This window comes from Chrysemys picta, chromosome 5 (assembly GCF_011386835.1).
Source record: "Chrysemys picta bellii isolate R12L10 chromosome 5, ASM1138683v2, whole genome shotgun sequence".
NCBI lineage: Eukaryota > Metazoa > Chordata > Testudines > Emydidae > Chrysemys > Chrysemys picta.
Window position 1 is genome coordinate 21,134,334 of NC_088795.1, and position 25,851 is coordinate 21,160,184.

Below are 25,851 nucleotides of genomic sequence, written 5' to 3' on the forward strand. Positions count from 1 at the left end.
TGTGCATCCCCACTGCACAGGTTTAACTAGATGGGATATAACAAAACATGTCTGTGAATGATGCACAATAATAAGCAGAAATCCAGCTCATCCATCTGTTTTGACACTACCTGGGCTAACCAGGCTCAAAAGCAGTAAGATGCTATTTCTATCACTAAAGTCAGTAGATATGACTGAATAAACACAAGAGTCAGATCCTCAACAAGTGTATATCACATTGGCCCCACTAGTTTATGTCAACTGAAGATCTGACCCAAGGAATATTTCTGTTGAATAAGAAGGTATAATTTTTACTAGGTCATTTCTCTCAATGAAACCTCACTTTAAGGTCATGAGGTAAAATCACAGAAGTGGAGAAATTTATAGCCAAAGGGACAATACCATCAAAATTTAAGACCAAAAATCTGACTTATGCTAAATATTTAGATTTAGACCAAGATTTTCAAGAGGGGCTAATGACACCTTAAAATCTGTAAAGCACTTTGAGATCCTCAGATGAAATATGCTACAGAAGACCAAACTAATATTATTGTTACTTAAGGCTGACATTTTCAGAGGCAACCAATAATTCTGAGTGCCTTGATTTTTTGGATGCTTTAAAGAGGCCCAATTTTCAGAAGTGCTGAGTATCCACCCACTAAAAATCCTTTAAGATGTCTCAAATTGGGTACACACAAAAAACCCAGGACCCAAAAGGGATAGTCATTTTTGAAAATGTTGGCCTTCAGAAATATTATTTTCCTCCACTGTAGCACATTTAAGCTGAGGATCTTAGAGTGCTTAACAAATATTAATAAATGATAGCCCTATGAGATAGGTAAGTAGTGCTATCCCATTTTTACAGACATGAAAATTAAGAGACTGAGGTCAAGTGTTTGGACAAGATCAGTCAGGAATGGAGAGTCTAGGAATAGAACCCTTATCAACTGTGGCTCTCTGGCTCAAAGGTTTGTGCCTTAACCAGAAGACTATTCTTCCCCCACTTTTCTCACATCCCCATTATACTTAGCCAGGCTGTCTGAGAAGGGGTAAGGAGACACCAAGCAGTGGACAGAAGGGGAGATAGATACTCATAATGTCCCAGCATAAGAGGTTGAGGGTGGAGAGAAATCTGTATATGACCCAACAGATGGAGGAAGTAATGACTAGCGGGTGATTGGATGTATGTGTGATGGGGAGGATATTTGGCGAGTGATGGATCTGTGGGTGGGTGTGGGGACAGGTAGGTATGCGGTGTGAGTGTGTGCGTGCATGTGTCTGGAGAAGTTTTAGTAGCAGACAGTAAGAGAAGGTTGTGGCAAGTAGTGGAGAAAAGGAAGGAAGGGACAGCGGGAAGAGAAAGGAGGGAGAGATCATTTGGAAAAGAGAATGAAGGAAAAGTTGGGAATAGGAAGAAAGCAGGCCTTTAAAAAGGAAAGAGAAAGGAAATTAAAAGCACAGGAAGCTACAATTATTTATGATCAAAGTTTAATTCCAAATTAAATAAGTGGAAGCAAGCAAACAGTGATGGATTTTAGATGCAAATCTAAATTTTCAGTTTGGAAAAGAGGGGACTAAAGGGAGGATATGGTAGAGGTCTATAAAATCATGAATGGCATGGAGAAATGAATAAGGAAGTGTTATTTACGCCTTCACATAACACAAGAATCAGGGATCACCCACTGAAATTAATAGGCATCAGGTTTACAACTAACAGAAGGAAATAAATTCTGCACACAATGCACAGTCAACCTTTGGAACTTGTTGCCAGGGGATGTTGTGAAGGGCAAAACTATAATGGGTATCAAAAAAGAATTTGATAAGTTCATGGAGGATAGGTTGATCAATGGCTATTAGCCAAGATGCTCTGGGTGTCCCTAGCCTCTGACAGCCAGAAGCTGGGAGTGGACAATAGGGGTCAATATTTGCCAGTTTGGTCATTCCCTCATTAACAAAGACAAGAAGGTAGCGGGAATTTAAGGTCCTGATCCAAACACCATTAAAGTCAATAGAGTCCTCCTATCTTCAGTGGACTTTGAAGAAGAACTCAAAAAGACTTTAAATATTATATTATTATTTTTTATGTAATCTCTGTTCAGGCTGAAATGGAGATGACAATTTTTTCTCATTGAATAGGAAGACATACTATTTTATCAATATTATCTTTCAAAGCTACACCTCTACCCCGATATAACGCTGTCCTCGGGAGCCAACATTTTTTACCGCAGTATAGGTGAAACCGCGTTATATCGAACTTGCTTTGATCTGCCAGAGCTCGCAGCCCCGCCCCCCCGGAGCACTGCTTTACCGCGTTACATCCGAATTCGTGTTATATCGGGTCGCGTTATATCGGGGTAGAGGTGTACTTGTTTTAAAAGTGGGAACACTAATATTTTACTCCTCCTGAGATAGTCACTTCAATTTATTTATATAAGGCCAGTACAGAAGGAAGAAAAATATTAGGGGTTACTGTCAGCCTTGCCTCAACGTGTCCTCCCTTTTTGCACACACAATTTTGCATGTGCAAATAACCGAGATTGCAATTGATTTAATGTAGATAACCAACTACCAGGCTGCATCTTCACCTCAGATATCTACATGACATTAGTCACTCTTGCCTTTATTTTCAAGCTCAGAAGGGCAGGCAGGCTTTTGATAATCTATCCCTTTATCTCTTGACATAAAAGATGACTGAGAAAGTAAGAGTGTGCTGACAACTACTGCTGAAGAGAGAAGGTACCTACCCTTCCTGACTTGAGAAGTACTGATACATGCCTATTATGCCATTGGGGGATTTGTTTTGCTTGAGCATACCTGGAAAAAAAAGAACACCTGCACTGCTGTAGACACAGATATACTATACTATAGCAACCCCCCAGGCATTAGCCATATATACACTCAACAATAATGCCTATGGGCCGTTTTACACATCTGCAACAAAGCAAAAGCGCCATAATGTACAAACACACACACAAAAGAGTAAACAACGTACTCCACCCAAGAAGCGGAGCCACGCTCCATCCCAGCGAGTAGAGCCAGACAATAACAATGATCTGCGATGTGTGTTTCTTGGAAGTCCACCGCATGGATTGCAGAGGCTTAGTGATCACAAGGTATCGATCAATGGAAATAGCTAATAAAGTCATCATTGAGGTTATTCCAAAGAGTGCCCCGCAAAAAGCATACAGGTCACAACCTAAACAGAAAAGTGGAACGTAAGATTTTTAATTTTCTAAACAAATGTAGAACTCTCTCTTACAGCCTGATGCAATAAACTTCCCATTTGTGATCATGCTGTTCTTGACTCAAGACACTTCTCTCATCATAGGAATTTATACGGCCTTTCTGCATTAGTAGTTTATTTTTGTTTAATAGGGCAAATACAAAATTAATATAAAAATAAGCAGGAAAAATGTCCGACCCTCTACTGAATGCTATGACTGAGAATCATTTGTCAATGGAAAACTGCCTCAACAAAAATCCAATACAATTAAAGTTACATTTTCCTGGAATGCTGCCCAATATAATGACCTTAACTATGCTGAAACAGACATTTGTCTCCTAGAGACAAAAGAATACATCAAAAAATGAACATCGTTTTATGCAATGTTGTTGTAGCCGTGTTGATCCCAGGATATTAGAGAGACAAGATGGGTGAGGTTATATCTTTTATTGGACCAATTTCTATTGGTGAGAGAGAGAAGCTTTTGAGCTACACAGAGCTCTTCTTCGGGTCTGGGAAACTTTACTCAGAGGGTACGTCTATACTTACCTCCGTGTCCGGCGGTAAGCAATCAATCTTCTGGGATCGATTTATCGCGTCTTGTTTAGACGCGATAAATCGATCCCGGAAGTGCTTGCCATCAATGCCGGTACTCCTGCTCCGCGAGAGGAGTACGCGGAGTCGACGGGGGAGCCTGCCTGCTGCGTCTGGACCTGCGGTAAGTTCGAACTAAGGTACTTCGACTTCAGCTACGTTAGTCATGTAGCTGAAGTTGCGTATCTTAGTTCGAAGTGGGGGGGTTAGTGTGGACCAGGCCAGAGGCTAAATCTACACTGCAATTAAAAACCCATGGCTAGCCCGAGCCAGTTGATTCAGGCTCACAGGACGTGAGAAGCAGGGCTGTTTTAATGTGGTGTAGATTTTTGGACTCGGGCTACACTCTAAGCTTCGGCATCCTCCCACCTTGCATGGTCGTAGAGACTGGGCTCCAGCCTGAGCTTCTACACTGCAATTCAACAGCCCTTCAGCCTGAGACTCGCGAGTCCCAGTCAGCTGGCACAGGCCAGCTGCGGGTTTTTAATTGCACTGTAGACATACCCAGAGTGTCACTGCTAATTTTTAATTGCACTGTAGACATACCCAGAGTGTCACTGCTAAATACTAAAGACCGGGTGGAACAGATTGTTTAGCATAAATAGTTAACGCCTATTTCAAGGGACCATTCAAGGTGAAGTGGCCCGTTAACACCTCTCCAGTCCAGGGGGAAAGGGCCACCCAAATACCTTGAGAGAACCTAATTCAATACAGAAATAAAACCCCTCCGACTGCCACCCCACACTGGAACCCATGAGGGATATCCAACAACAATTAAAACCCATACTCAATGAGGACCACATCATGAAAGAAATCAGGATGAACCCCCTCTTCAAACAACCCTCCAACCTCTCCAAGCTCACCGTCAGACACAAGCTCCACATAGACCAGGACACACCAACTTATAGTGGCACCAGACCTTGCCAGAACAAAAGATGCAAAACCTATAGACCAGTGGTGGGCAACCTCCGGCCCATCAGAATAATCTGATTGCAGGCCACGAGACATTTTGCTGACATTAACCTTCTGCCGGCATGGCCCCCTGCAGCTCCCATTGGCCGCGGTTCATTGTTCCCGGCCAATGGGAGCTGCGGGAAGCGGCGGCCAGCACGTTCCTGTGGCCCGCATCTCCCATTGGCCGGGAACGGCAAACCGCTGCCAGTGGGACCTGTGGGGGAGCCGTGCCTGCGGATGGTCAACATCAGCAAAATGTCTCGTGGACCGCAATCGGATTACCCTGATGGGCCATATGCAGGCCGCAGGTTGCCCACCACTTCTATCGACTTATCTCCACTGCTATGATGATCAACACTCCTCACAACAAACCTTTCAAGATCCATGGGTCCAACACATGCCTATCACAACATGTGGTTGGCCTCATCCAATGTATTAAATGCCCCAGTAACAACTATGTGGGTGAAATGAGAATCACTATGCTCATCAATAAATTCACATAGGAAAATGATAAAAGACAAAAAACGCTGTATCACCTTTCACTTTTCACAAAATGATTGCTCTGTATCTGACTTCACAGCCCTCATCCTCAAAGGAAAAAGGGACACCTTCAGAAGGAGAGCCTGGGAGCTTAAATTTGTAACTCAGCTAGACACTAACCATCATGGACTGAACACAGACACTGGATTTATGGCTCATGTCAACAATCTGTAACCCACTTAATCCCACGCAGTGGTGCTGGAACTCTTTTAATAGTGGGCCCTGTCCTCCCCTCACCCCCCGAGCTGGGCCTGGGAGCAGGGACGTGTCTCCAGGAGAGGGGGACCCAGACAGTGGTAAGGGGTCTGAAGATGGGGCCACAGCTGGGGGCAGGAGTGGGAGCAGGGCCAGGAGTGGAGCCCCAGGCCAGCAACCAGGACCCGGGCATCAGCTGGGAGCCCCAGGCAGGGGCCTGCGTAAAACCTGGGGTGCTGCAGCACCTCTAGTTCCCACGCCTATGATCCCACACACCCCCAACCCAGAGACTCTTTCCCCAACCCCTTCCCCGTATGACTGGAGAGGGGTTAATGGGCACGTCACCTTTAATGTTCCCTTGAAATATGTGTTAAATAGTCATGCTAACAATTCATTCCATCTTGCATTTTGCTGTGACAAACTAGTACCTTTCACAGACCTAAAGAAGAGCTCTGTGTAACTTGAAAGCTCGTCTCTCTCACCAACAGCAGTCGTCTAATAAAACTTCACCCACATTGTGTATCTATCTGTGTTTTATATGAATTAAAAATGCAGAGGTGCTTTTGACTCCATGCCAATTTAAAAGCCTATATGGAAAACACAGCCACTGGTCCTATGAAATATGGTACAAAATGTTATTTTAAGTTACAGTTTTCACTTTGAGGCAGAATGATTTTTCCTTTGTATATTCTGCTAATAGACAAAGACAGACAGAGTTGCAATTTGAATAATTTGACCTGGAAATCCGTGTCAAATAGTCGTTTCTTAGGATTTTCTGTGACACCGTGTCATCACACATGATGGTACACTAGAGAAACATGATGGTATGCTAGAGACAGCACATAGTTCAAAATGACAATTGACACCAAAAGTAATCATGTCAATGTCAGAAGCATGGAGTTAATGGACCAAATCCTTCTTGCCTCACTCATGCAGACTGTCCCATTTATGATCATGGGATGACTTGTGTAAGCATGGCAGGCAGGATTTGTACCGATATCTAAATAGCGAAGTGGGAGAGACAAACAATATTGTGAGCCCAATGAATAAATCTCTTCTGCTGGTACTAAATAGGTTGTTTCAGGACCTGATTCACCACTGTGCTACTCCAGTTTTATGCTGATTTATTTCTATTGCTACCAATGGAGTTATGCCAGCCTAAAAGCACAACTAATGCAATTGTGAATCAGGCCTTTAATCAGAGCTTGCAATATTTTCAAAGGAGCTACAGTTTAAGACCTCAAGTTTCCTTGTTTTGGGGAAGAGAGAAGCAGCTGAGGCCATCATTTGGCTCTTTTATTCTGTGATTCTTTTTACTGATTGAATGCTCCCAGGGGCCTTGCACTGGGTACCAGGTATACATTTCTAAACAAATAAATACATAATTCACTGTCAATCAAGAAAAAGAAAAAAACTCTATATATGGCTTAACAAAATTATTCTACCTATTAATTATTCTACCCATCATCAAGCATGGTAACTGGCCTTACATGCTAAGTGGTCATGTGATCACTATGGTGTTGCTCTTGAAGCCAGAGGTTTGATTCCTTTCATTCAAAGAACTGGAAGGGGAAGGAACCAAACCTATAAAACACAAGAGGGTCGGGATTCAGTGACTTTGTGCCAGTCCTGTTGGTTGATGATGTCAAGACTCTGGCTTGTGCCACAAGAGTCTTGATGCTGCTGCCTCCATGCCACATGCTGATGGCTAAGATAGGTTCCCATACAGAGGGAGCTATGAAGTAGTATTGAAAAGTACCTATTTCTCCAAGTATCCACTCTTTGTGCAAACTGTTGATAAAGCAAATGGGGGCCTGTGAAGCAGACATCAGGAAGTCACTCACAGCCAAATTCATTATAAAGTAGTTTGGCGGTGTCCTCAGCTTCTTGTTGCTTAAAAATAATGCAATAAATAAAATAAATAAATACAAGCCAGACAGTTATGTTTGTTTTTACTGTTTACTTACTCAAAGAATCTGACACTTTTTAGGTTACAATTTTATGCTTCATTCATCAATCCATTACCACAGCTATGGATGTCAGGATTTTGAAACAATGACTAGGGGAAGAGGAAAGGATCTATTTTCCAACATTTTATCAATAAATGTAGAACTATATTGAATATACTCATACTTACCAAACTTAATTTTAACAGAGTAGGAGAGAACTCTAAATTTCCCGAGAAACATGTTTTTGCTCCATAGAGCCAGAGCCTGACGTGCTGAGCACGCTCAGTTGCCATTGACAGCTGTAAGTGTTGAGAGTGCTCACCATTTCACAGGGTCAGACCCTAATGGAGAGTACAGTGTCAAAGGCTGTATGTGGGCGATCACTGCATTTTTAATACTGCTGTGCTGGTTCAGCCAGTCTCTGTATTAGCAGGACCAAACTCACTTTTTTTCCAAGTGATTTTTGATAACCTGAGCATCGAAGGAGATACACAAGACCAAATGACATTTTATTCATTTTGGAATCTCACATTATAGAGCTGTTTATAAGAAGCAAAACTATAGACTATATACTTATAATTAAAACAGTCACTGGTGTGTAAAGAGACAAAGTACCACAAGATACAATTACATATTTTCATTTCTTCCAACTAGCACTGTAGTATTTATAACATTTGCCTTACTTGTATGCCAAATTTCTGCCTGGGAGAATTGTTACATCCCAGTTATAAATCCTTGAGGATATACATGCAAAATGGAAATTCTGAGACAATTTTAACTGCTTCAATGCCACCTAATATAACAGGTACATGGGGCAAAATACACACTCAGCACTGCTCTGTGTACCTACCATAATGATCACAGATGGGTTAATATTGCAACAGAATATCTTTATGATGGTCTTCAACAAAGAAGCCGAAGCAATTTATAACTACAGTAGCTCCTTGTGGCTACCATTATATCTGACCTCTCCATTGTAAAGAAGTTCGTATACAGTGCTGATTCTACTCTCTCTTGGCTTCTAAAATCATTAAACTGGAAAGTGACTGTAAAAGTGGCACTATGGAGCTTTCATCTCAATGATTTTCTGTGTAGTTTCTCATTTGCAAATTCATTTAAATTCAAGGCATATGCTAAAAGTGGCACTCAGCTTTTCTAAAACAGCGAATTGTATAGAAAAGCCTGACCAAGACGTGACCTACATTTTCTGCCTACTATAAATACTGTTATCTCATCTCTCTCTCTCTCTCTACTCAATCTTTGTTGAAAATTTTAGCTGTGCCAAATGGATCCACCCTTCAGTTATCAGAAGGTATTTCATAGAAGCCATATACTAATTGTCCACCTTAGCTGGATACAAGCATCAAGTCTGCAATAATCGGCTGTGCTGTTTTCACGCACTGTCATGCTCTGGCCCAAAAGACTGACTTCTGACACAGACCTTAAGCTATGATCTCCCAAGGGGTGGCATGTGATTCTGTACTATAAAGCCTACAAATGCCATTCTATATTAAAGTTGGAGTCTGACGGGCTCAAGGGACTGGTAAAGAGATAATGGAACCTTTCACTTCTGCATTAGGTCACTGGGTTGAATTTATTCCTGTTAGTAAGACCAAAAGTCATCATCAATTGACTCCTGGTCAGTGGGCGACATAAAAGTTAGTGGTTTCAGCTCATGCAGAAAACAGCACTATTACTGGGACCCTGGATGGCTGAGTACACTGAAAAGGCATGGAGGCTAACTACCGCATCCTCTCAATCCTATGGGTGATCCACCCAGAACAGGTTTTAGTTCACTGTGGAGAGATGCTGTAGCCCACGAAAGCTTATGCTCAAATAAATTTGTTAGTCTTTAAGGTGCCACAAGTACTCCAGTTCTTTTTGCAGATACAGATTAACATGGCTGCTACTCTGAAAGCGCTCACTACTGCGATTTCTATTGTATCAATCATGTGGACAAATAGAAGGCTTCTGTTTCTAGTATTTGAATTCAGCCCCTTTCACAGGATTAAGAATATATCATATAAAAAGAGGTGACATCACATGTCTATCAGATATAAGGAGTATGCAGTATTATTTTTTTATTTTTGTTCTCAGAATCCATCTGCAATAATTATTAGTATTTCAGGATTACATCCACAGGATGCATATATATACATACATACACACACACACACACACACATTATATATATATATATATAATGTGTGTGTGTGTGTGTGTGTATGTATGTATAGCCAATCCTGACTGTGAATACTATTAGAAGGGATGTAATAAGATACACTTCAAGAAAAAGTCACAGCTGAATCGCAGACTACATGTTAATTTTTTGGTCTTGAACAAGTTTAAAAAGCAACCCCTAAAACTCCATTGACATTTTTCCAATAGGATGTCATCCTTGGTATGTCTTTAGTAAAGCAAGAGAACCTATTTCAGCCAGTCCATCAGCAGCCTTGTATGTTTCCAGTGAAGCTCAAGAATGTTCACTGATTAGAATTAGTAGCTGGAAAGTCCTTTGACACTAGAAAGCTAAAATGTGAAAGCAGAATATGCTAATGCAGGGGTCGGCAACCTCTGGCACGCGTCTCGCCAGGGTAAGCACCCTGGCGGGCCGGGACAGTTTATTTACCTGCTGCGTCCGCAGGTTCGGCTAATCGCGGCTCCCTCTGGCGGCAGTTCACCGCTCCAGGCCAATGGGGCTGGCAGGAAGCCGCGGCCAGCACATCCCTCAGCCTGCGCCACTTCCTGCAGCCCGCATTGGCCTGGAGCGGCGAACCGTGGCCAGTGGGAGCCACGATCGGCCGAACCTGAGGACGTGGCAGGTGCTTACCCTGGCGAGCCACGTGCCAGAAGTTGCCAACCCCTGTGCTAACGCCAAGTACTCTGTTACCAATGGTGGGAAATCAAAGATGATGGCACCGGAAGGTTTCAGAATGGAAGAATTTACAGTCACTTTCATTTTGTCATGACTAGGAGGAATCATGGACCAGACTGAAAATAAAAACTTTTTAGCTGTAAGAAAAAACAGTGACCTAACATGGGATTAAACAAAAATAGAAAACAAATTTAATGTTCAAAGTCTCTCAAGTGGTCTGTGAAAAACTTAACATTATTCATCCTAGCTATGCACCCTTCAGTGCTTGGGTCTCGTGGTGATGGGTTTTATTCATAGATTCATAGACTCTAGGACTGGAAGGGACTTCGAGAGGTCATTGAGTCCAGTCCCCTGCCCTCATGACAGGACCAAATACTGTCTAGACCATCCCTGATAGACATTTATCTAACCTACTTTTAAATATCTCCAGAGATGGAGATTCCACAACCTTCCTAGGCAATTTATTCCAGTGTTTAACCACCCTGACAGTTAGGAACTTTTTCCTAATGTCCAACCTAAACCTCCTTTGCTGCAGTTTAAGCCCATTGCTTCTTGTTCTATCCTTAGAGGCTAAGATGAACAAGTTTTCTCCCACCTCCTTAGGACACCCTTTTGGATACCTGAAAACTGCTATCATGTCCCCTCTCAGTCTTCTCTTTTCCAAACTAAACAAACCCAATTCTTTCAGCCTTCCTTCATAGGTCATGTTCTCAAGACCTTTAATCATTCTTGTTGCTCTTTTCTGGACCCTTTCCAATTTCTCCACATCTTTCTTGAAATGCGGTGCCCAGAACTGGACACAGTACTCCAGCTGAGGCCTAACCAGCGCAGAGTAGAGTGGAAGAATGACTTCTCGTGTCTTGCTCACAACACACCTGTTAATACATCCCAGAATCACGTTTGCTTTTTTTGCAACAGCATCACACTGTTGACTCATATTTAGCTTGTGGTCCACTATAACCCCTAGATCCCTTTCTGCTGTACTCCTTCCTAGACAGTCTCTTCCCATTCTGTATGTGTGAAACTGATTGTTCCTTCCTAAGTGGAGCACTTTGCATTTGTCTTTATTAAACTTCATCCTGTTTACCTCAGACCAGTTCTCCAATTTGTCCAGATCATTTTGAATTCTGACCCTATCCTCCAAAGCAGTTGCAATCCCTCCCAGTTTGGTATCATCTGCACACTTAATAATCATACTTTCTATGCTAATATCTAAGTAATTAATTAGTTCAGTATAAGTAATTAATTAATATAGGTTTCCTCCAACACCTTTAGATGGTAAACCCTTCAAGTCAGCACTTGCCTGTTTTCTGTTTGTATAGTACCTGGTTTTTGATGACTACCAAAAGATAAATACGTATCGTCAATTTAATTTAATTTTTAAAAAAGGAAGTAAAAACTGAGAAAGAAATCACTCCTGAGTAATAATGTTTGTATGGTTTCAATTAGGTTTTGAAATTCACAACTTGCTGCAGTGAATAGATTGTAGGAGGTCACAGTTCAGACCTTTGCTGTTGCGATTGTTTGCTGGAGATAGTGTTCTCCAGGTCTGATTGAACAGGGCAGCAGAACTATGCTGATGACGCACAGGTGGCTTTATTATGGAAACTGGAAAAAAAAACATTTTAAATGAAAGCTTAGATTTTGCAGAACAGTGCAGAATGCAGCAAAATGTGTGAAATTGCTAGAACTGCAGCTTTCACAAAACAAAACTTTCTTCTGTTCCTGACGTTAAACACTGCCATGTTAAAAAAGCTATTTTTCAAAGAAAAATTTGCATGATCTATTTTACTTATAACATATCTAATGAGCATGTTCAGAAGTGACTTTTCAAGAGTATATAGTAATATTATCTAACCAATATTTTTTTCGAACTCAATGGCTGATGGAGCACTATTAACAGGCCAAGTCTCAAAGTTGAGCCATTTTTAAATTTTTGTACGAAGGGCAAAATAGTAAGTGTTGCAGTTTGCAATAGTTTGCTGTGGGAAAAGTGTATCAACATCAGTCTGGCTGGCATAATTCAGACAGCCAGGGCTGGATGTACACCTTACGTGCCCCTAGGAACAGCATCTTTAGTGCCCTCCCTGCCTACAGCTGACCCTGCACCAATATGCGTGAAACATATTGTGTATTGTATCAAATTCGCGCCAGCCGCAATATACTGGCCCCTTTCCTCCCCGCAGCAGCCCCTCAAAGCAGCACAGCCCGCTCCTAGCCCCCTGCTCCGCTGGTGGAGCAGTCTCAGGGCAGCGGGAGCAGCCAGGGCACAGCCTTCCCGGAAAGACACGAGAACCTCTGCTACGCACGGCATTCCCAGCCCCAGCCAGGGTGCAGCCCACCCACCCTAGGCAAGGTGCAAGCGGGGGGGACTGTACCTCTCCCAATAGCGAATAGTCCCTGGGAGTCTTCCGTCCCTCCCACATCCCAGCGTGGCAGCCACGCTCCGGCTCTGCCCGTGCAAGTGAATGGGGTGCCATCCATGCCCCTCCCTGTCCTTCCCAGGCACAGGGCAGAGGCAGCGGGGCAGCTGAGATTGGGAAGTGGCTGGGATGCTCCGAGCACCTGCAGCAGCCACCCCTCCCGGCCATGGCTCACTGTGCCCCCATGCGGGCTGACTCAGATGCTCACCCTGCTCCAGCCCCACATGCTAGGCGGCCACCAACCTGTGCCAGGAGACCACTTTTAACTTTTAGGCATCCCTACCATGCCTAATTGGAAATCCGGCCCTGCAGACAGCTGGCCCAGATTCACCCCTCTGCTCCTGTGAGCAAAAGAGATGATAAAGCCTTCAGATCTTGGATGGGAAGGTATAAAAACTGCGAGTGCTGGCTCCACACCATGCTCTGCTTGTCTCTTCTGATGGTCTGAAAACTTTCTCATAGGTGTTAGGCTCTTGGCATGGGACGGGATGACCACTTCCCTGTGCCATTGTTCTCCACTAAACCAGCCCTCCCAGACGGGTGTGAAAAAACACCCCCGAGTGACATACGTTTTGCCGGCCTAAACGCTGATGTGCACATCGCTATGTCAATGGGAGATGCTCTCCTGCTGACACAGTTACCGCTGCTTGTTGAGCTGGTTTTATTATGTCGACGGGAGAGCTCTCCCTGCTTTACATTGTCATGCGCCATCAACATATAAATACAGACAGGAATCCTACTGTCTGCCTGCAGGCATGGAGAGCATTGATGGCATAGCCTCATTTCATGTACCAGGGTGCTTCCTGGATCCAACTCCTCCCCTCTCCTCCCCCCCGCACCTTCGGGTGACTGTTTGAGGAAATCTTGACAGTATCTTTTACATATTCTTGGGTGGTAGAGGGTGAAGGGAGTCAGGGAGAGCGAGAGAGAGAATATAATGGTGCAATTAATCATTTCTTCAAATCTGTAATTTTAGTCCATCATGAAACAAGTCCCAGGTGTTTATTTTCTCATAGTTTTGAATTACTCAAAGGAAAAAGAATTTACAGTGATGCTCCTAGTGATGATATGCACATGGCCATTTCTGCATCTTACATCATCAACAAATACGTGCAGAGAGGAAACTGATTCAGACTATTCTCCCTCACACATAACACACACACACACACCCACTACTGTACAAGCTCAAGTCATTGGGCTTGCTAAATCAACCATGTCTGGAACTGAATTTCTATACCTGTAAAATGCATAGAGAACTAAAAGGTTTCCTATAACTCCAATAGATCCAATTATAAGAACACAGGTTCCAGTAATGTAAAGGATATGATCAGGAACTTCTGCTTTTGTCACAGTGTGGTGACGAGTTCCCATATCCAGGATCTGGAAAGAAAAGCAAAGGAAAAATAAAACTTACCACAGTCAATGCTTTTAATCAAGGGGACAATTAGTCTATACACTGTATCTCCTTAAACACATGCTACAAATTAAAGCCAGATTCTTACATACCATTGAGATACTTTTGTAGGACTGTGTAGAAAATTTGGCCTTCCCATTGACAATGCTATATTCGTACTAAACAGAGCACTTAATTCTCCAAGCCTCTCTATCCAGCATCTTTCACAATAGTATACACAAATGTAAGGAAAAAATGAACTACTGGATTATGTGAAAGATTGCAAGAACAGTCTCGCATTTAGGATAAGAAGCTGGCGCTAAATATATCTAGATACTTACTTTTTTGCTGGGGAACCTGTGGATAAAGCTGAAGAATATGGAGTTTAAGGAGAATTCCTAATAAAATCCTCTTTTATTTATATTATTTAATATTTATGTCAAGTGCCATGATGCTTGCAAATCACTACCTATCTGGATGGCAAGCTGAGGCCTCTACTTGTCTGCGAAGCTTTGTAACCTCATCCTCTCAACCCACCCCCACATCCTCTTTGTTTGTTTTGTCTCCTGACTGCAGATTGCAAGTGTTTTGAGTGAGGGACTGTCTTTTTTATGCCTGTACAGTGCCTAGCACAATGGGATCATGGTCTTTGACTAGTATGTCAACATGTGCATGTTGCTTTACATAGGGAATTGAAAGTACTATACCTGCCCAAAAGGAACTACCGAAAATAAATGCATACAATCTTTTTAAAAATTGTTCAGGTCACCTGTTAATGGAGTTAAATTTCCATCATAAGCCTGAATGACTTTTTTTGGGTTAAATAATACAGATTTCAATAAGAGGAAAACATTTTAAAAATTGTTAGAGGCACAACATACATGTTAGGAATGATGAGATTAATCTGATGATATGAAAAAGGCAAAAATATGTTGGCATATAAATAGGCATCATATTTTCTGAAACAACAACCCAAACTAAATTAGTGTGCATTCTATATAATGCAACATAAACCTCAATAAAACAAACAAACAAAAGCTCATCATGCCTCTGCTTTTATTAGTAGCACTGCCAACTGTCAACATTATTTCTAACCATATCCCTTCAGTTGACCGTGGGAAGTACAAAGACTAACGTTTCCTATGTTTATATTCCCCCCAGTCCTCTTGACGGATGGTACTGAGAACTCTACATGTAAAAACTAGAAGAAAAGAGGAAAAACAGCACCTATAGCCATGCTTGTGTCAGTACAAGCTCTTTAAATAATTCTGACGTTCCCATTACTGCCACTATCACTATCATCTAGGCTGTATTTCCTTAGTTTGTTTATTAAAACAGCCTCTCTCCTAGTAGCTTTCTCCACCTTCTGAACTGAAAAATGAGAGCTGTTAAGTTATAACTTATTATACAGCCAATGAGCAGGTACTGTATTGTACAACTAACCCATTAGCAAGGATGAGCAGAAACGCCATGCCCGCCATATGGTCCAGACCCAGGCCGATATTGATCCACGTTGCAGACATAAATTGAGTGATGGTCCTCTTATGGATCTATAAGAGGATTTAGTCCAACTCCGCAACGTGTGGGTTCCTGCTGTTAGTTCCTGAGCAACCTCAGTGCTCCTTGGCCATGATAGAAAACTAGGTTGCTCAGAAACTTTCAAGACACACTAAGAACCTTGCAGGATTGGACAGAAAATGAGGGCAGTGGGTACTGGAGATTTTTTCTAAAAGACAGAAGTGGTGAGTGGATTTGTGGCTTCTCTTTTGGATTTGATTGGGTTTCTGAGCAGAAATCTTAAACAGTTACAAAATCCCGTTAACTGCCCATATTGACTGTGGAAAAAACAAAGAATTTGAGAAGCTTTCAAAATCATCTGAGGCTTTTTTTTCTTGTTATACAACATAGACTTTTTATGCCAGAGTACATGCTCTTGGGCTGTAACTGAACCTCCACAGCAATGAAAAAGGTACTCTATGTTTGGCTTTGGGATTCACAACTTAATTAGGGGCAGATTCTGTTTTGTGACTCCTGAGCGGCACAGCACAGAAGACTCATCCTGAGGGCTGGGGGGACAAAGGCAGCCTTAAACCATTTTTGTGCCTCCCAGATTCTGAGCTGCTGCAAGGACTGAAATAACATGCTCCACTCTCCCCTATCCACCACCACCACCTCTACAGCACAGGTCAGAGCAGCCTCAAGGGCACAGTTAATTTGGTCACTCATTGTTATGATTTTATGTTTATCATGGCAATTTCTTCTCTATGAAAAAGTCGCTATAACCCCACTTTAATTTACATTTTCTTCCAGTTCCTCTGTATTTGTGTTACAATATATAAAGGATCTCAAACTCCTTTATATATTGACAGGAGAATGCACGTGGGTCTAAGAGAATCTAACAAAGTGCAACAGTGGATTAACGATTCCCCAAAACAAACATACAATCTAAAAAAATTGACAATGCCTTAGGAATAAACCAGTTATATCCTCAACATCACCTATCAGTAACCCCAAGTTCCCTGCATACCCAGACTCATGACTCAATGTGGGGAGGGAAAATTACTAAATTCAGTTGTTTTGCAATTAATAGGACTTGACAGCTTTAAATGTGATTCACATGAAGACTTCACAGTTCACAGAACTAATCAATAAAAATGAAAATGTAATGATTGGTGAAGTTTATCATTTTGTTTTGTCTGTTATAAAACTGTCTAATTTTTCCACATGCATACTTTCATGCCTCTGAAGTTTGTCTAACAGAGCCATAAAGTGCAAATTCTACTCTGAAAATTATATAAAAATGGCATCAGATCTGCTTTCTGGGTGCATTCAGAATTATATCTGCTGACAGTGATAAAAATATGTTTTACTTCTATTATTCCTGAAAAGTCAGCACAGATAGGAGAATGATTTGGATTCTCTTCCTCCTTGCACATTATCAGCAGTGTTATGACAGGGATGTCCAGACATGGCCTTACAAGTTATTTTTCTTAGCATATGAGCAAGTTTTTAGTCCTGAAAGAAATGCTGTGTTGTTTGTTCTGTTGTGGTTCCTTTAGGAAGCAGCTACGGCGTTTGCTTTCTGCCTTAATCTCTGTAACTATAGTCAGTTCTTGAGGCAGAGTTGCTCCCGGAGAACTGAGCATTCGTGTTGTCTGAGAGTTCTGAGAGGATTGTTTGCATGCTGTTTGTGACCACTTCTCTTTCCAGACTTGTGTATATGTGTAAAAAACCAAGTTACACGAAGAATATACTCAGTCTGCACAACTGATTTCTCCTCCAGCCAGAAACTGACTTGTAAGGCCCCGACATTTGATACTACTCGGTAGAGGCATGACGATAGCATTCTTCATTAAGTTCCAATTATACAGCCATTAAACCTGTAGTAACCAACTGAAAGCAATATGGTGCCACAGATGCTACTTGAGAGCCTGATCTGACCTGCAGAGCCTTTATCATTGGTGATGGTATGTGAGAAAGAATTAACTCAGATTTATCTGCAAATCCCAAGTGGACTTTCTGATGCTGGCAATTAGGGAAAAATAAATGTTTTTTCCAAGTAACCATAGTTTATCTGGAAATCATTGAGACAAACACAATTCTATACTGCCATTTTTTTTAAGTGACCAATGCTAAGACTCTAAAGTACACAGAAGATATTTTCTGTTGAGCAGGATAAGAAAGAGGACCTTTTACACTATACATGTATTTTTCCACCCTTCCCTATATTTGATAAAAGTTTATGCCTATTCAGTAAATGAAATTGGTAACAAAATGTGCATTTCCCTAAATCGCGCCTGCACTATTTAAGAATATGCACACAGGTTATTGTTGGGCAGAGTTTCAAAGATTATTATAAGCCATAGTGTGGACAGGGTCAAGCTGACTAGGACCATATGGCCTTCCTTTGCAGCTGGTTTTCAATGCAAAGCACTTTGACTGCTCTGGTTAACTGGATGTTCCATTTCTCAAAGTAGATATACACAAATGGACAAGCATGTAAGACATGTGGTAGAGGGAATTTATGCATGTGGGGTCTAACATAGGTGACAGACTTGTAGTACAGATTTTGTGGGAAAAATGGAATTAGCACATTTCCTAGCCAATTTTCAAGAATACAACTCCATTGAAGTGTTATTTTATATTACAAATAAAGACAATTTAAATGATCAAACATTTACTTTTTGGCATGTCACATGCACCCATCCAGCTCAAAGAAATTGTACATAAAACATCCAAAGAATCCAAATAGACATAATCTAAGATGCACTTTCGTGATCAGCACAAATTTATAGAAAGTCTTCCTTCATCTTGAAGCAACTTTGCGTATATTTTTTAACTCATTCATCAAAACCTAACCCAACACACAGCAAAAATGATAAGCATAGGAACAGAGTCTGAAAGTAATAACTCAAGCCAAATTAGAAACACAATACTATCCATTGCTATCTATATTTGACTGAATTGGGGGTCCAATCCAGCTCCCATTACCAAAACTCTCATTGACTTCTATGGCAACAGGACCAGGCCCGTGAGATGGAAGCTAGGGCATTTCCCTCATAACATGCAACATTGGATTTCTAGTCTTTTTGCATCTGATATTACTTTCAGATGCATATACGAGAGCAGAGTTGTATACTCTGACAGACCTGATCAACTCTAACATCATATAAATAATGCTAACTATTATTATGATTGCTTCTCTCTATCCTCCATGTTTTCTTTTACACAAGTGTTCTTACCCCAGGAAAAGAGATGCTACATCCTGCTGCTGTACAAAATCTTTGGGATTTTCTCTTGGAATTTCTGTATAGATTGTTTTCACGTTAAATGAATACATGCTTTAGCATCCTGTAAGAGCAAACACCCTATAGCAACACTTGTGGAAAGTGAGACATGCTAATTTACCAACAGACCTTTTCAAGTTAAAGCACCAAAGTTTAGAGAGAAGGTTCACTTTTTCTATGACTTTTCAAGGCATAAAGAAGCGGAGTATTAATAAGTGCCAAGTTAATGGAAGAAAGAGCTGGTTTCCCATTGAAAATCTTAACTAAAGGTAAATTCTGCCAATAAACTTAAGACATTTAATAGGAACTTCAAACTAAGGGTAAAATGTTAAAAGTGCTTAAGTGACTTAGGAACCTACATTTCATTGCAAGTCAGTGGGGCTTGTGCTACTAAGTGCCTAGGGTGCTCCTGGTACTGCAAACCTTTGTTGTATCACAGGGGTAGGCAACCTTGTAGGTCTGTCCTGCAGCAGGAGCCAGGAGACAGCCAGGGAAGTTAAGGACCCACTCCAGCCAAAAAAGAAAGCAACTGGCTTCCCAGTGAAGGACAATAGTCCTTCCGATTGACCTACATCTCCACCAGACAGCTACAGCTTGTAGGAAGATGTGGGGGGCATTTTTTGTTATTTTACTTAGTTTATGGGCATTTCGTGTCCAATTATTGCTATAGGACTAGTTGCTTATTCATCTGTTTGCTACATCATTAATTCCTTTGCCTGTCCTCTTTCCTTTCTTTTAATTTACCCCTCTCCTTTCTGGGAATAAAATGTTGTTTATCCTTATCTGTCGGGCCTTGATTTCCTCTCATCATTAACAGTAATGTCCTAGAGACCACAGGAGTTGTTTGCTTATGTCTGCAGCCAGTAGGTAGAGGCACTGGGCCCCAAGAACCCAGGGCCCATTGGTCGTAAGGTGGACCACAGAGCCACTTGGAGGAAGGACTCTACTATGCTTGGGGATCAAGGCTGCCCCAGAGGTGGAGTACATACTTACATCATAAACAGAATATATTTTCCAAGGTCCTTGATGATGTTCCCGTCCAGAACTATCACTATAACAACAAACTTCAAATGCAGGAGATATACCGTCAAATCCAAGTGCCATGTTCAATTACTTAAGAACTTTTGAGGAAGACAACACTGTTGGGTTAATATAGAGTGATGAGAATAAATGTAGAGTGGTCATTTTGTGAAATAAGAAATTGCAGGTTATACATGGAAAATCTCTGGTATCAGAAGAAAAAAAAATCGTCTAAAACCCTCCCAACATTAAAAGAATATCCCATTATTTTAAACTTGTACCTTTATATTATTATTATTTGAATTATCATAGTGCTCCATTGAGATAGGCATTGTATCTGTATAACCTGGGCTGAATCATGGCTCCTTCAAGTGGGGAACTTGGAGATTTTCCTATGCTATGTGACTTCAAATACTACCTATATATTCAATGTACCAAGTAAATTCAGAAGTTTACAATATTTTAGTGCTAGAAGATGTTAATGTATGTGTCACAGGGCGCCTCTGTTGCTACCCAGTGTACTTCATTGCCTGGCCAGTTTGCATGGTCACAAACACACACTAGGCTGTCACCCTTTCACCAAGCATGTATTTACTCTTTTGTTACAAAGCAACATTGTGTAATGCAAGCTTGCAGCAAGAGGATGCTTCCACGCAGCCCTCACTCCTCAGCTGAGGCTCACCCTCTGAGCTTTCCTTCTCAGTCCCCTACTTCCTGTTCCTTCCACTTATATCTCCCCAATTAAATCATTAGCCCAGTGATTACCACCCAGGTGATCCACCAACAGAAAGTGTTTAATTGCTCATAGCGAAGCCTGCACCTTCTGCAGCAACATCAATGACAAGGGTGCTACTAATAGTGCCCCGTCACAATACTGTCAAAAGAAACCAGACTGTATGCCAATATAACAAACAAATCCAATCAAGACATAATATGGACTGAAATATATTTGTCCCAAGCCATTTGATTTTTCTGTTTCCTTGGCTTGTTCACTAGACTTCAGCTTTTTTTGGCACCAAGAAAAGCCCTAGCCTTAGCTGGTGATTCATAAAAATGTTACCATAAGTTCTAATGACTGATGGAATTTATTTTATGATATCTTTAGGTTACATGATGAATAAGATAAAAGGAATTATAATCCGGTCATTATTAATAACAGCTGTGACAACCAACAATTTTGAATGAGTTAAAAGCATCTTTCAATAGGTAATTATTTCATCCATTACAGAACCCATGGGCAATAACATATATTCCTTATCAATCCTCTTGTTATATTTATAACATTCTTTTATAGACACTTTGAAGGGTCTTTTCCCTGGACACCTAGATTATATTAGTAAAGTAAGGGTAAAAACAGGGGTTAAAAGATTTCACACGTTCCATTATTGAGTTCATTTTCTCTTCACCCATTAGGCTCAATTGAAGGACAAAACTTTTTAGTTGAAATACATATAGGGCAATAAATATATAGATACACAAAATAACAAGGCTTTTGGTTAGCATATAGAAAATTATGAGAGCTTAACATAGGAAAATCATAAAAGTGAATATTTACTAACATACTGAACTTCTTACCAATTTTGGATAACCCAGAAAGCCATGGCTAAAAAAAAAATGTTCTTTTCTACCTATCACTGCCAAGGAAACGGTGGCATATTCTGGTGGATTTGAACTTGGTCATGGTGTCCATGCATTTATGAGTTTAAGCACTTCACTATTGTAATGTAATGTAAATCTAGGGATGACACCACTGACCTGAACAAAGCTCCAACGGGTTCGAACACAGCAGCCCATTTGCATAACAAAAGACCCCCAAGAGCACTGGCTCCAAATGAACACCACATCAGACAAAAAGTTTCATTCTTTATAGCTCTCCAGGTGATTGGTCCAAGTTACCTGAGGATCTGCCTCACAAAGCATCATGATCATGACCACCCATGACATCTCCATTCCACTGGAACCAAGGAACTGTTACCTTCAAGAATGAAACTTGTGTGACCAGGAAACAGAATTCCCTAGGGAACAGGCTCAGGACTGTGGAACTCACTTTCAGGTGAGATCAGAATGACAACCAACCTCAGAGCCTTCAGAGAAAAATGATCTTTCTCTGGCCTATCTTGCCCATTGTACCCCATCACCATAAACAAAAATAACCCCGGTGTACTGTCTGGATAATGGAAGGGAAAACCAAAGAATTGTGTATGTTCACTTTAATACATTTGTTAAAGCTTTCAGGCACTACACTGATTGAAGGTGCTGTATAGATAGATCGATATGTTAATGCTACCAAAACCCAGAGATGGAATTACAGTTTTATAGGAAGAATTATGTCTTGTTCCATTTAACCTGTGTAAACCAGTGGTCTCAATGAGCTTTCCCCTGCCATCTACTGATGAATTGGGGGAAAAGGGCTCAGGGCCGACCATATTTGACTAGACGCCTATTCTGCCTAGAGACGTAGACATGCTTGCTTGCCAAATATATCATTTTTGACTGTTTTGGGGTTAAAATTCACTTAAGTCATGCAAAGGGTAATGAAATGTTGTTATCCTTATTGTATGACTAAAGGGCAGCAGGACGGTACATAATATACCCAAAGTGAGGGGGAGTCACCCTAAATTTAATCTCACTCACTCAATGGGTGTAGTTATGCCAAATCCAAGAAAATGTTAGAGGGGGTGGAGACAGGTGTTCTTACCTGGTTGCAAACACTCTCTTAGATGCCATTTGATCCTCCCCTCTAATGTTTAAAGCCAGAGCTGATCAGACTCAGTTGCGAGTCCTTGTTTCGTCTCAGTGATCACTGGAGCTGAAATCACTGATAAGCTGGTCTAGGGGCCTAAGCCTTAGGCTTTGTCTATACTGCACTTTCGTCGGTAAAACTTTTGTTGTTTAGGAGTGTGAAAAAGACACCCCCTCGAATGACAAAAGTTTTACCCACGAAAAGCGCCAGTGTGAACAGTGCTTTGTCAGCAGGAGAGCTCTCCCACTGACAAAGCTACCGCCTTTCGTTGGGGGTGGATTTATTTTGTCGGCAGGAGAGCTCTCTCCTGCCGACAAAGAGCGGCTACACGGCCCACCTTTTAGTGGCACAGCTGTGTTGCTAAAAGGTGCGTAGTGTAGACTTAGCCTTAGATCTGGTGTGGGGACAGCATTGCAGTGAAAGACAACTCAGAAGAGGCATCAGTGAAGTTCTCCAGTACCCAGTTAAATGACAAAGAGCTGAAATCACTAAGGACTGGAAAAGGTGATGGAACCTCAGAATAGACAACAGTGAGCAGTGGCAGCGGCAGCAGCAGCATGCTGCAAAGGCAACAGCTATAGAGATGGCGGCGACAGAGGCACCACTCAACCATCACTCTCCCTCAGGGGCAGGAGATGAACCCACTCGAATACACCCCTGGACTCTGGGATGTTGCTGACCTGGGACAACAAACCATGAATGGGAGGCAGCACAGGGAAGGGAGAAACGGCATGTTAAAGGGACATTCATCCATCGGACTTTCACACTGCAAGGAGGGAAACTGAGACAAAGGACTACTGCCAAAGATACTATGGGGCGGGTGTTTACTTACTGTTTGTATAATTTTGAATAACTGTTGCTGTGTTTCCCAAATTAATGCTGTCTTCCTTCTCTTCTTAATAAAAGTTCTGTCTTCTTATCCATAGACTCAGTGCTTACAAGTGGGGAAGTAATGGGACTCACATGTGTCCAGGAGTGGTGTTTAGTTTCCCCAGGTTTCTGGGTGGAGGCACGAGCTGATTCTGTTTTGTAATGTTCAGAGGAAACCCTACACCCTTAACCCACCCCTTGTTGCTGCTGACACCACTTGGCAGATGGGTCATTCTTGTAGCAGTTTCTCTCACTGTGGCTTTAATTCTGTAGGCATTAAGGGCCAGATTTTCCAAAGGTATTTAGGTGCCTAAAGATGCAGACAGGTGGGATTTTTCTAAGTGCCTAAACAGGTTAAGTGCCTAATTCTTTTTGAGTTTAGTGGGGTTAGATGCCTAACCCGCCTAGGCACCTATCTGCATATTTAGATGCCTAAATGCCTTTGAAAATCTGTCCCTAAATGATTTTTATAGATATAAAACTTTGTATGGTCTTAGGCTAAATAGCATACTGTCCAAGTAACCTTTGGTTTAAGGTCAATGGATGCTCCAGCAGCAGTGGATAATGTTATCAGTCTAGAAGGCTGAATCAGCAATTTGTCAGGAGATGAACCGTGCTTATTTATATGCAAATTTATATAGGATTTTAATCTGAGAAGAACCCACAGTTATTTGTTTTTAGTTTATATATTTAAATTTCAAAACTGTTCTCCTCCAGAAGACAAAAGGACCTCTAGGGTGAATTTGTAATTAACAATTTGAAGGTCTAGGTCATGCCTTGATGCAAACAGATTATTTTGCATTGCCATGGGGAGAAAGAGTTTTATGGAGAATAAACAAGTGTTTCAGTGAAACCAGGCAAATTTCTTTGAAATTAAAAAAGCTAACAGTATAGAAAGTATAAAAGTAAAATGTAGCACCAAAGATACTTTATAGAAGAAGTTTCAAACAATGCTGGTAAACAGATAAGGAAATTAAACTTGTGTGTATTTGGGGAATAATTAAAAGCACAGGCTAGATTTGTAAGGATGGTTAAATCAAATGGTAAAGTGTACTTTGACACCTCTTGTAAGAGTGTCTATATACATACATTAAAACTGACTTCTATATAACTAAGAAAGCTTTATTAGCACACAAACACATTCCTTTTGGAGGGACATGTGACACTTTACATTGATGAAAGACAAAGAATGGCATAGCTTTGAGCTGGGGGAGCATCCAGATAGCCCTAAAGCAACTATGTAGGGGACATGGAGGAGTCCTTACTCCTGCTATTATCTGGTGCAGCTGTGTTAGGGCTAGGGACAATCTAGCCTATAGTAGCAGAATTCTAAATGGGCGTTGGTTTAACTGCAGTAATTCAGGACATTTCTATTGCTCCATCATAATAGGAATTTGGAATCTATATCCCTGAAGCAACTCTTGCATTAGTTTTCCAACATCAGCCCAGAATTACAACAAAATGGTAGAGGGAACACTACAATGGAAGACATCTTCATTTTTTTTTAAATTTAAAAGGTAAACCCAAGAGCTTTACAAAAATAGAAGCCCACAAATCAATTCAGATAGAGCCTGTTTTTATTATGGGACACATCACAAAACCCACCAGCCAGCAATTTCTGAGATTCCAACACTATTTTATAGAAACAAAGTGGGCCAAGTAATATCCTTTATTGGACCAACTTCTATTGAGACAAGCTTTCAAGTTTATACAGAGCTCTTCTTTGGGTCTTGGAAAGACACTCAGGGTGCCATTGCTAAATACAAAGTGGAACAATAAACCCAGTGTAGTAAATCCATTGTTGTAATAAACCCAGGGTCTTTATTAAGCCCAGGATTTTTAGTGTCTAGCAAAGTTAAGAATTTAAGTGCTCAGGGTCATCTTTTAAAGGTGTGCAGATTTCCTTGGAAAATAGGGACTGAGAGGTCAGATATGGAGATAAAATATTTTTTTGTAAAAACTCTTTCTGAAAAGTGTTTACCCATGGATGATATGCTGGTTTTGTCTTTTATCATTCTTCTGTATGAGTTCATTTGAGAGTGTAGTGATTGTCTCATTTCACCCTTCTCCCCCATGGATTCTCAGAGCCTGAGCTCCAGTTCGAACCCAAACATCTACACTGCAATTTTATCGCCCGGCAGCCTGAGTACAACAATCCCAAGTCTGCTAACCCAGACCAGCTGCAGCCATGCTGCTGATCTTTTATTGTGGTGTGTAGATGAGTACCTTTCTCAGACTTGAAGAAAAGCTCCGTGTAAACTCAAAAGCTTGTCTTCCACCAACAGAAGCTGGTCCAATAAAAGATA

The 25,851-nt window shown here is 41.3% G+C and overlaps 1 protein-coding gene across 6 annotated transcripts in view; it reads right to left on the reverse strand.

Annotated features, from left to right (window-relative positions):
* The window catches only part of LOC101944215 (melanopsin-like), a 70,372-nt gene that overhangs the window by 38,874 nt on the left and 5,647 nt on the right, over positions 1 to 25,851 (reverse strand). For 2 of the 6 annotated variants that reach the window (XM_024099947.3, XM_065596088.1), the window contains exons 2-5: positions 19,906 to 20,051; positions 13,970 to 14,112; positions 7,245 to 7,378; positions 2,972 to 3,175 (exon numbers count right to left, since the gene is read on the reverse strand). In XM_024099947.3, coding sequence (XP_023955715.2) covers positions 2,972 to 3,175; positions 7,245 to 7,378; positions 13,970 to 14,112; positions 19,906 to 20,016 — 592 coding nt within the window. In that variant the 5' untranslated portion in view covers positions 20,017 to 20,051. Of the gene's footprint in view, positions 1 to 2,971; positions 3,176 to 7,244; positions 7,379 to 11,815; positions 11,918 to 13,969; positions 14,113 to 19,905; positions 20,052 to 25,851 lie in introns of all 6 variants that reach the window. The other 4 variants (XM_042856407.2, XM_065596089.1, XM_065596090.1 and 1 more) reach the window with 3 other exon arrangements.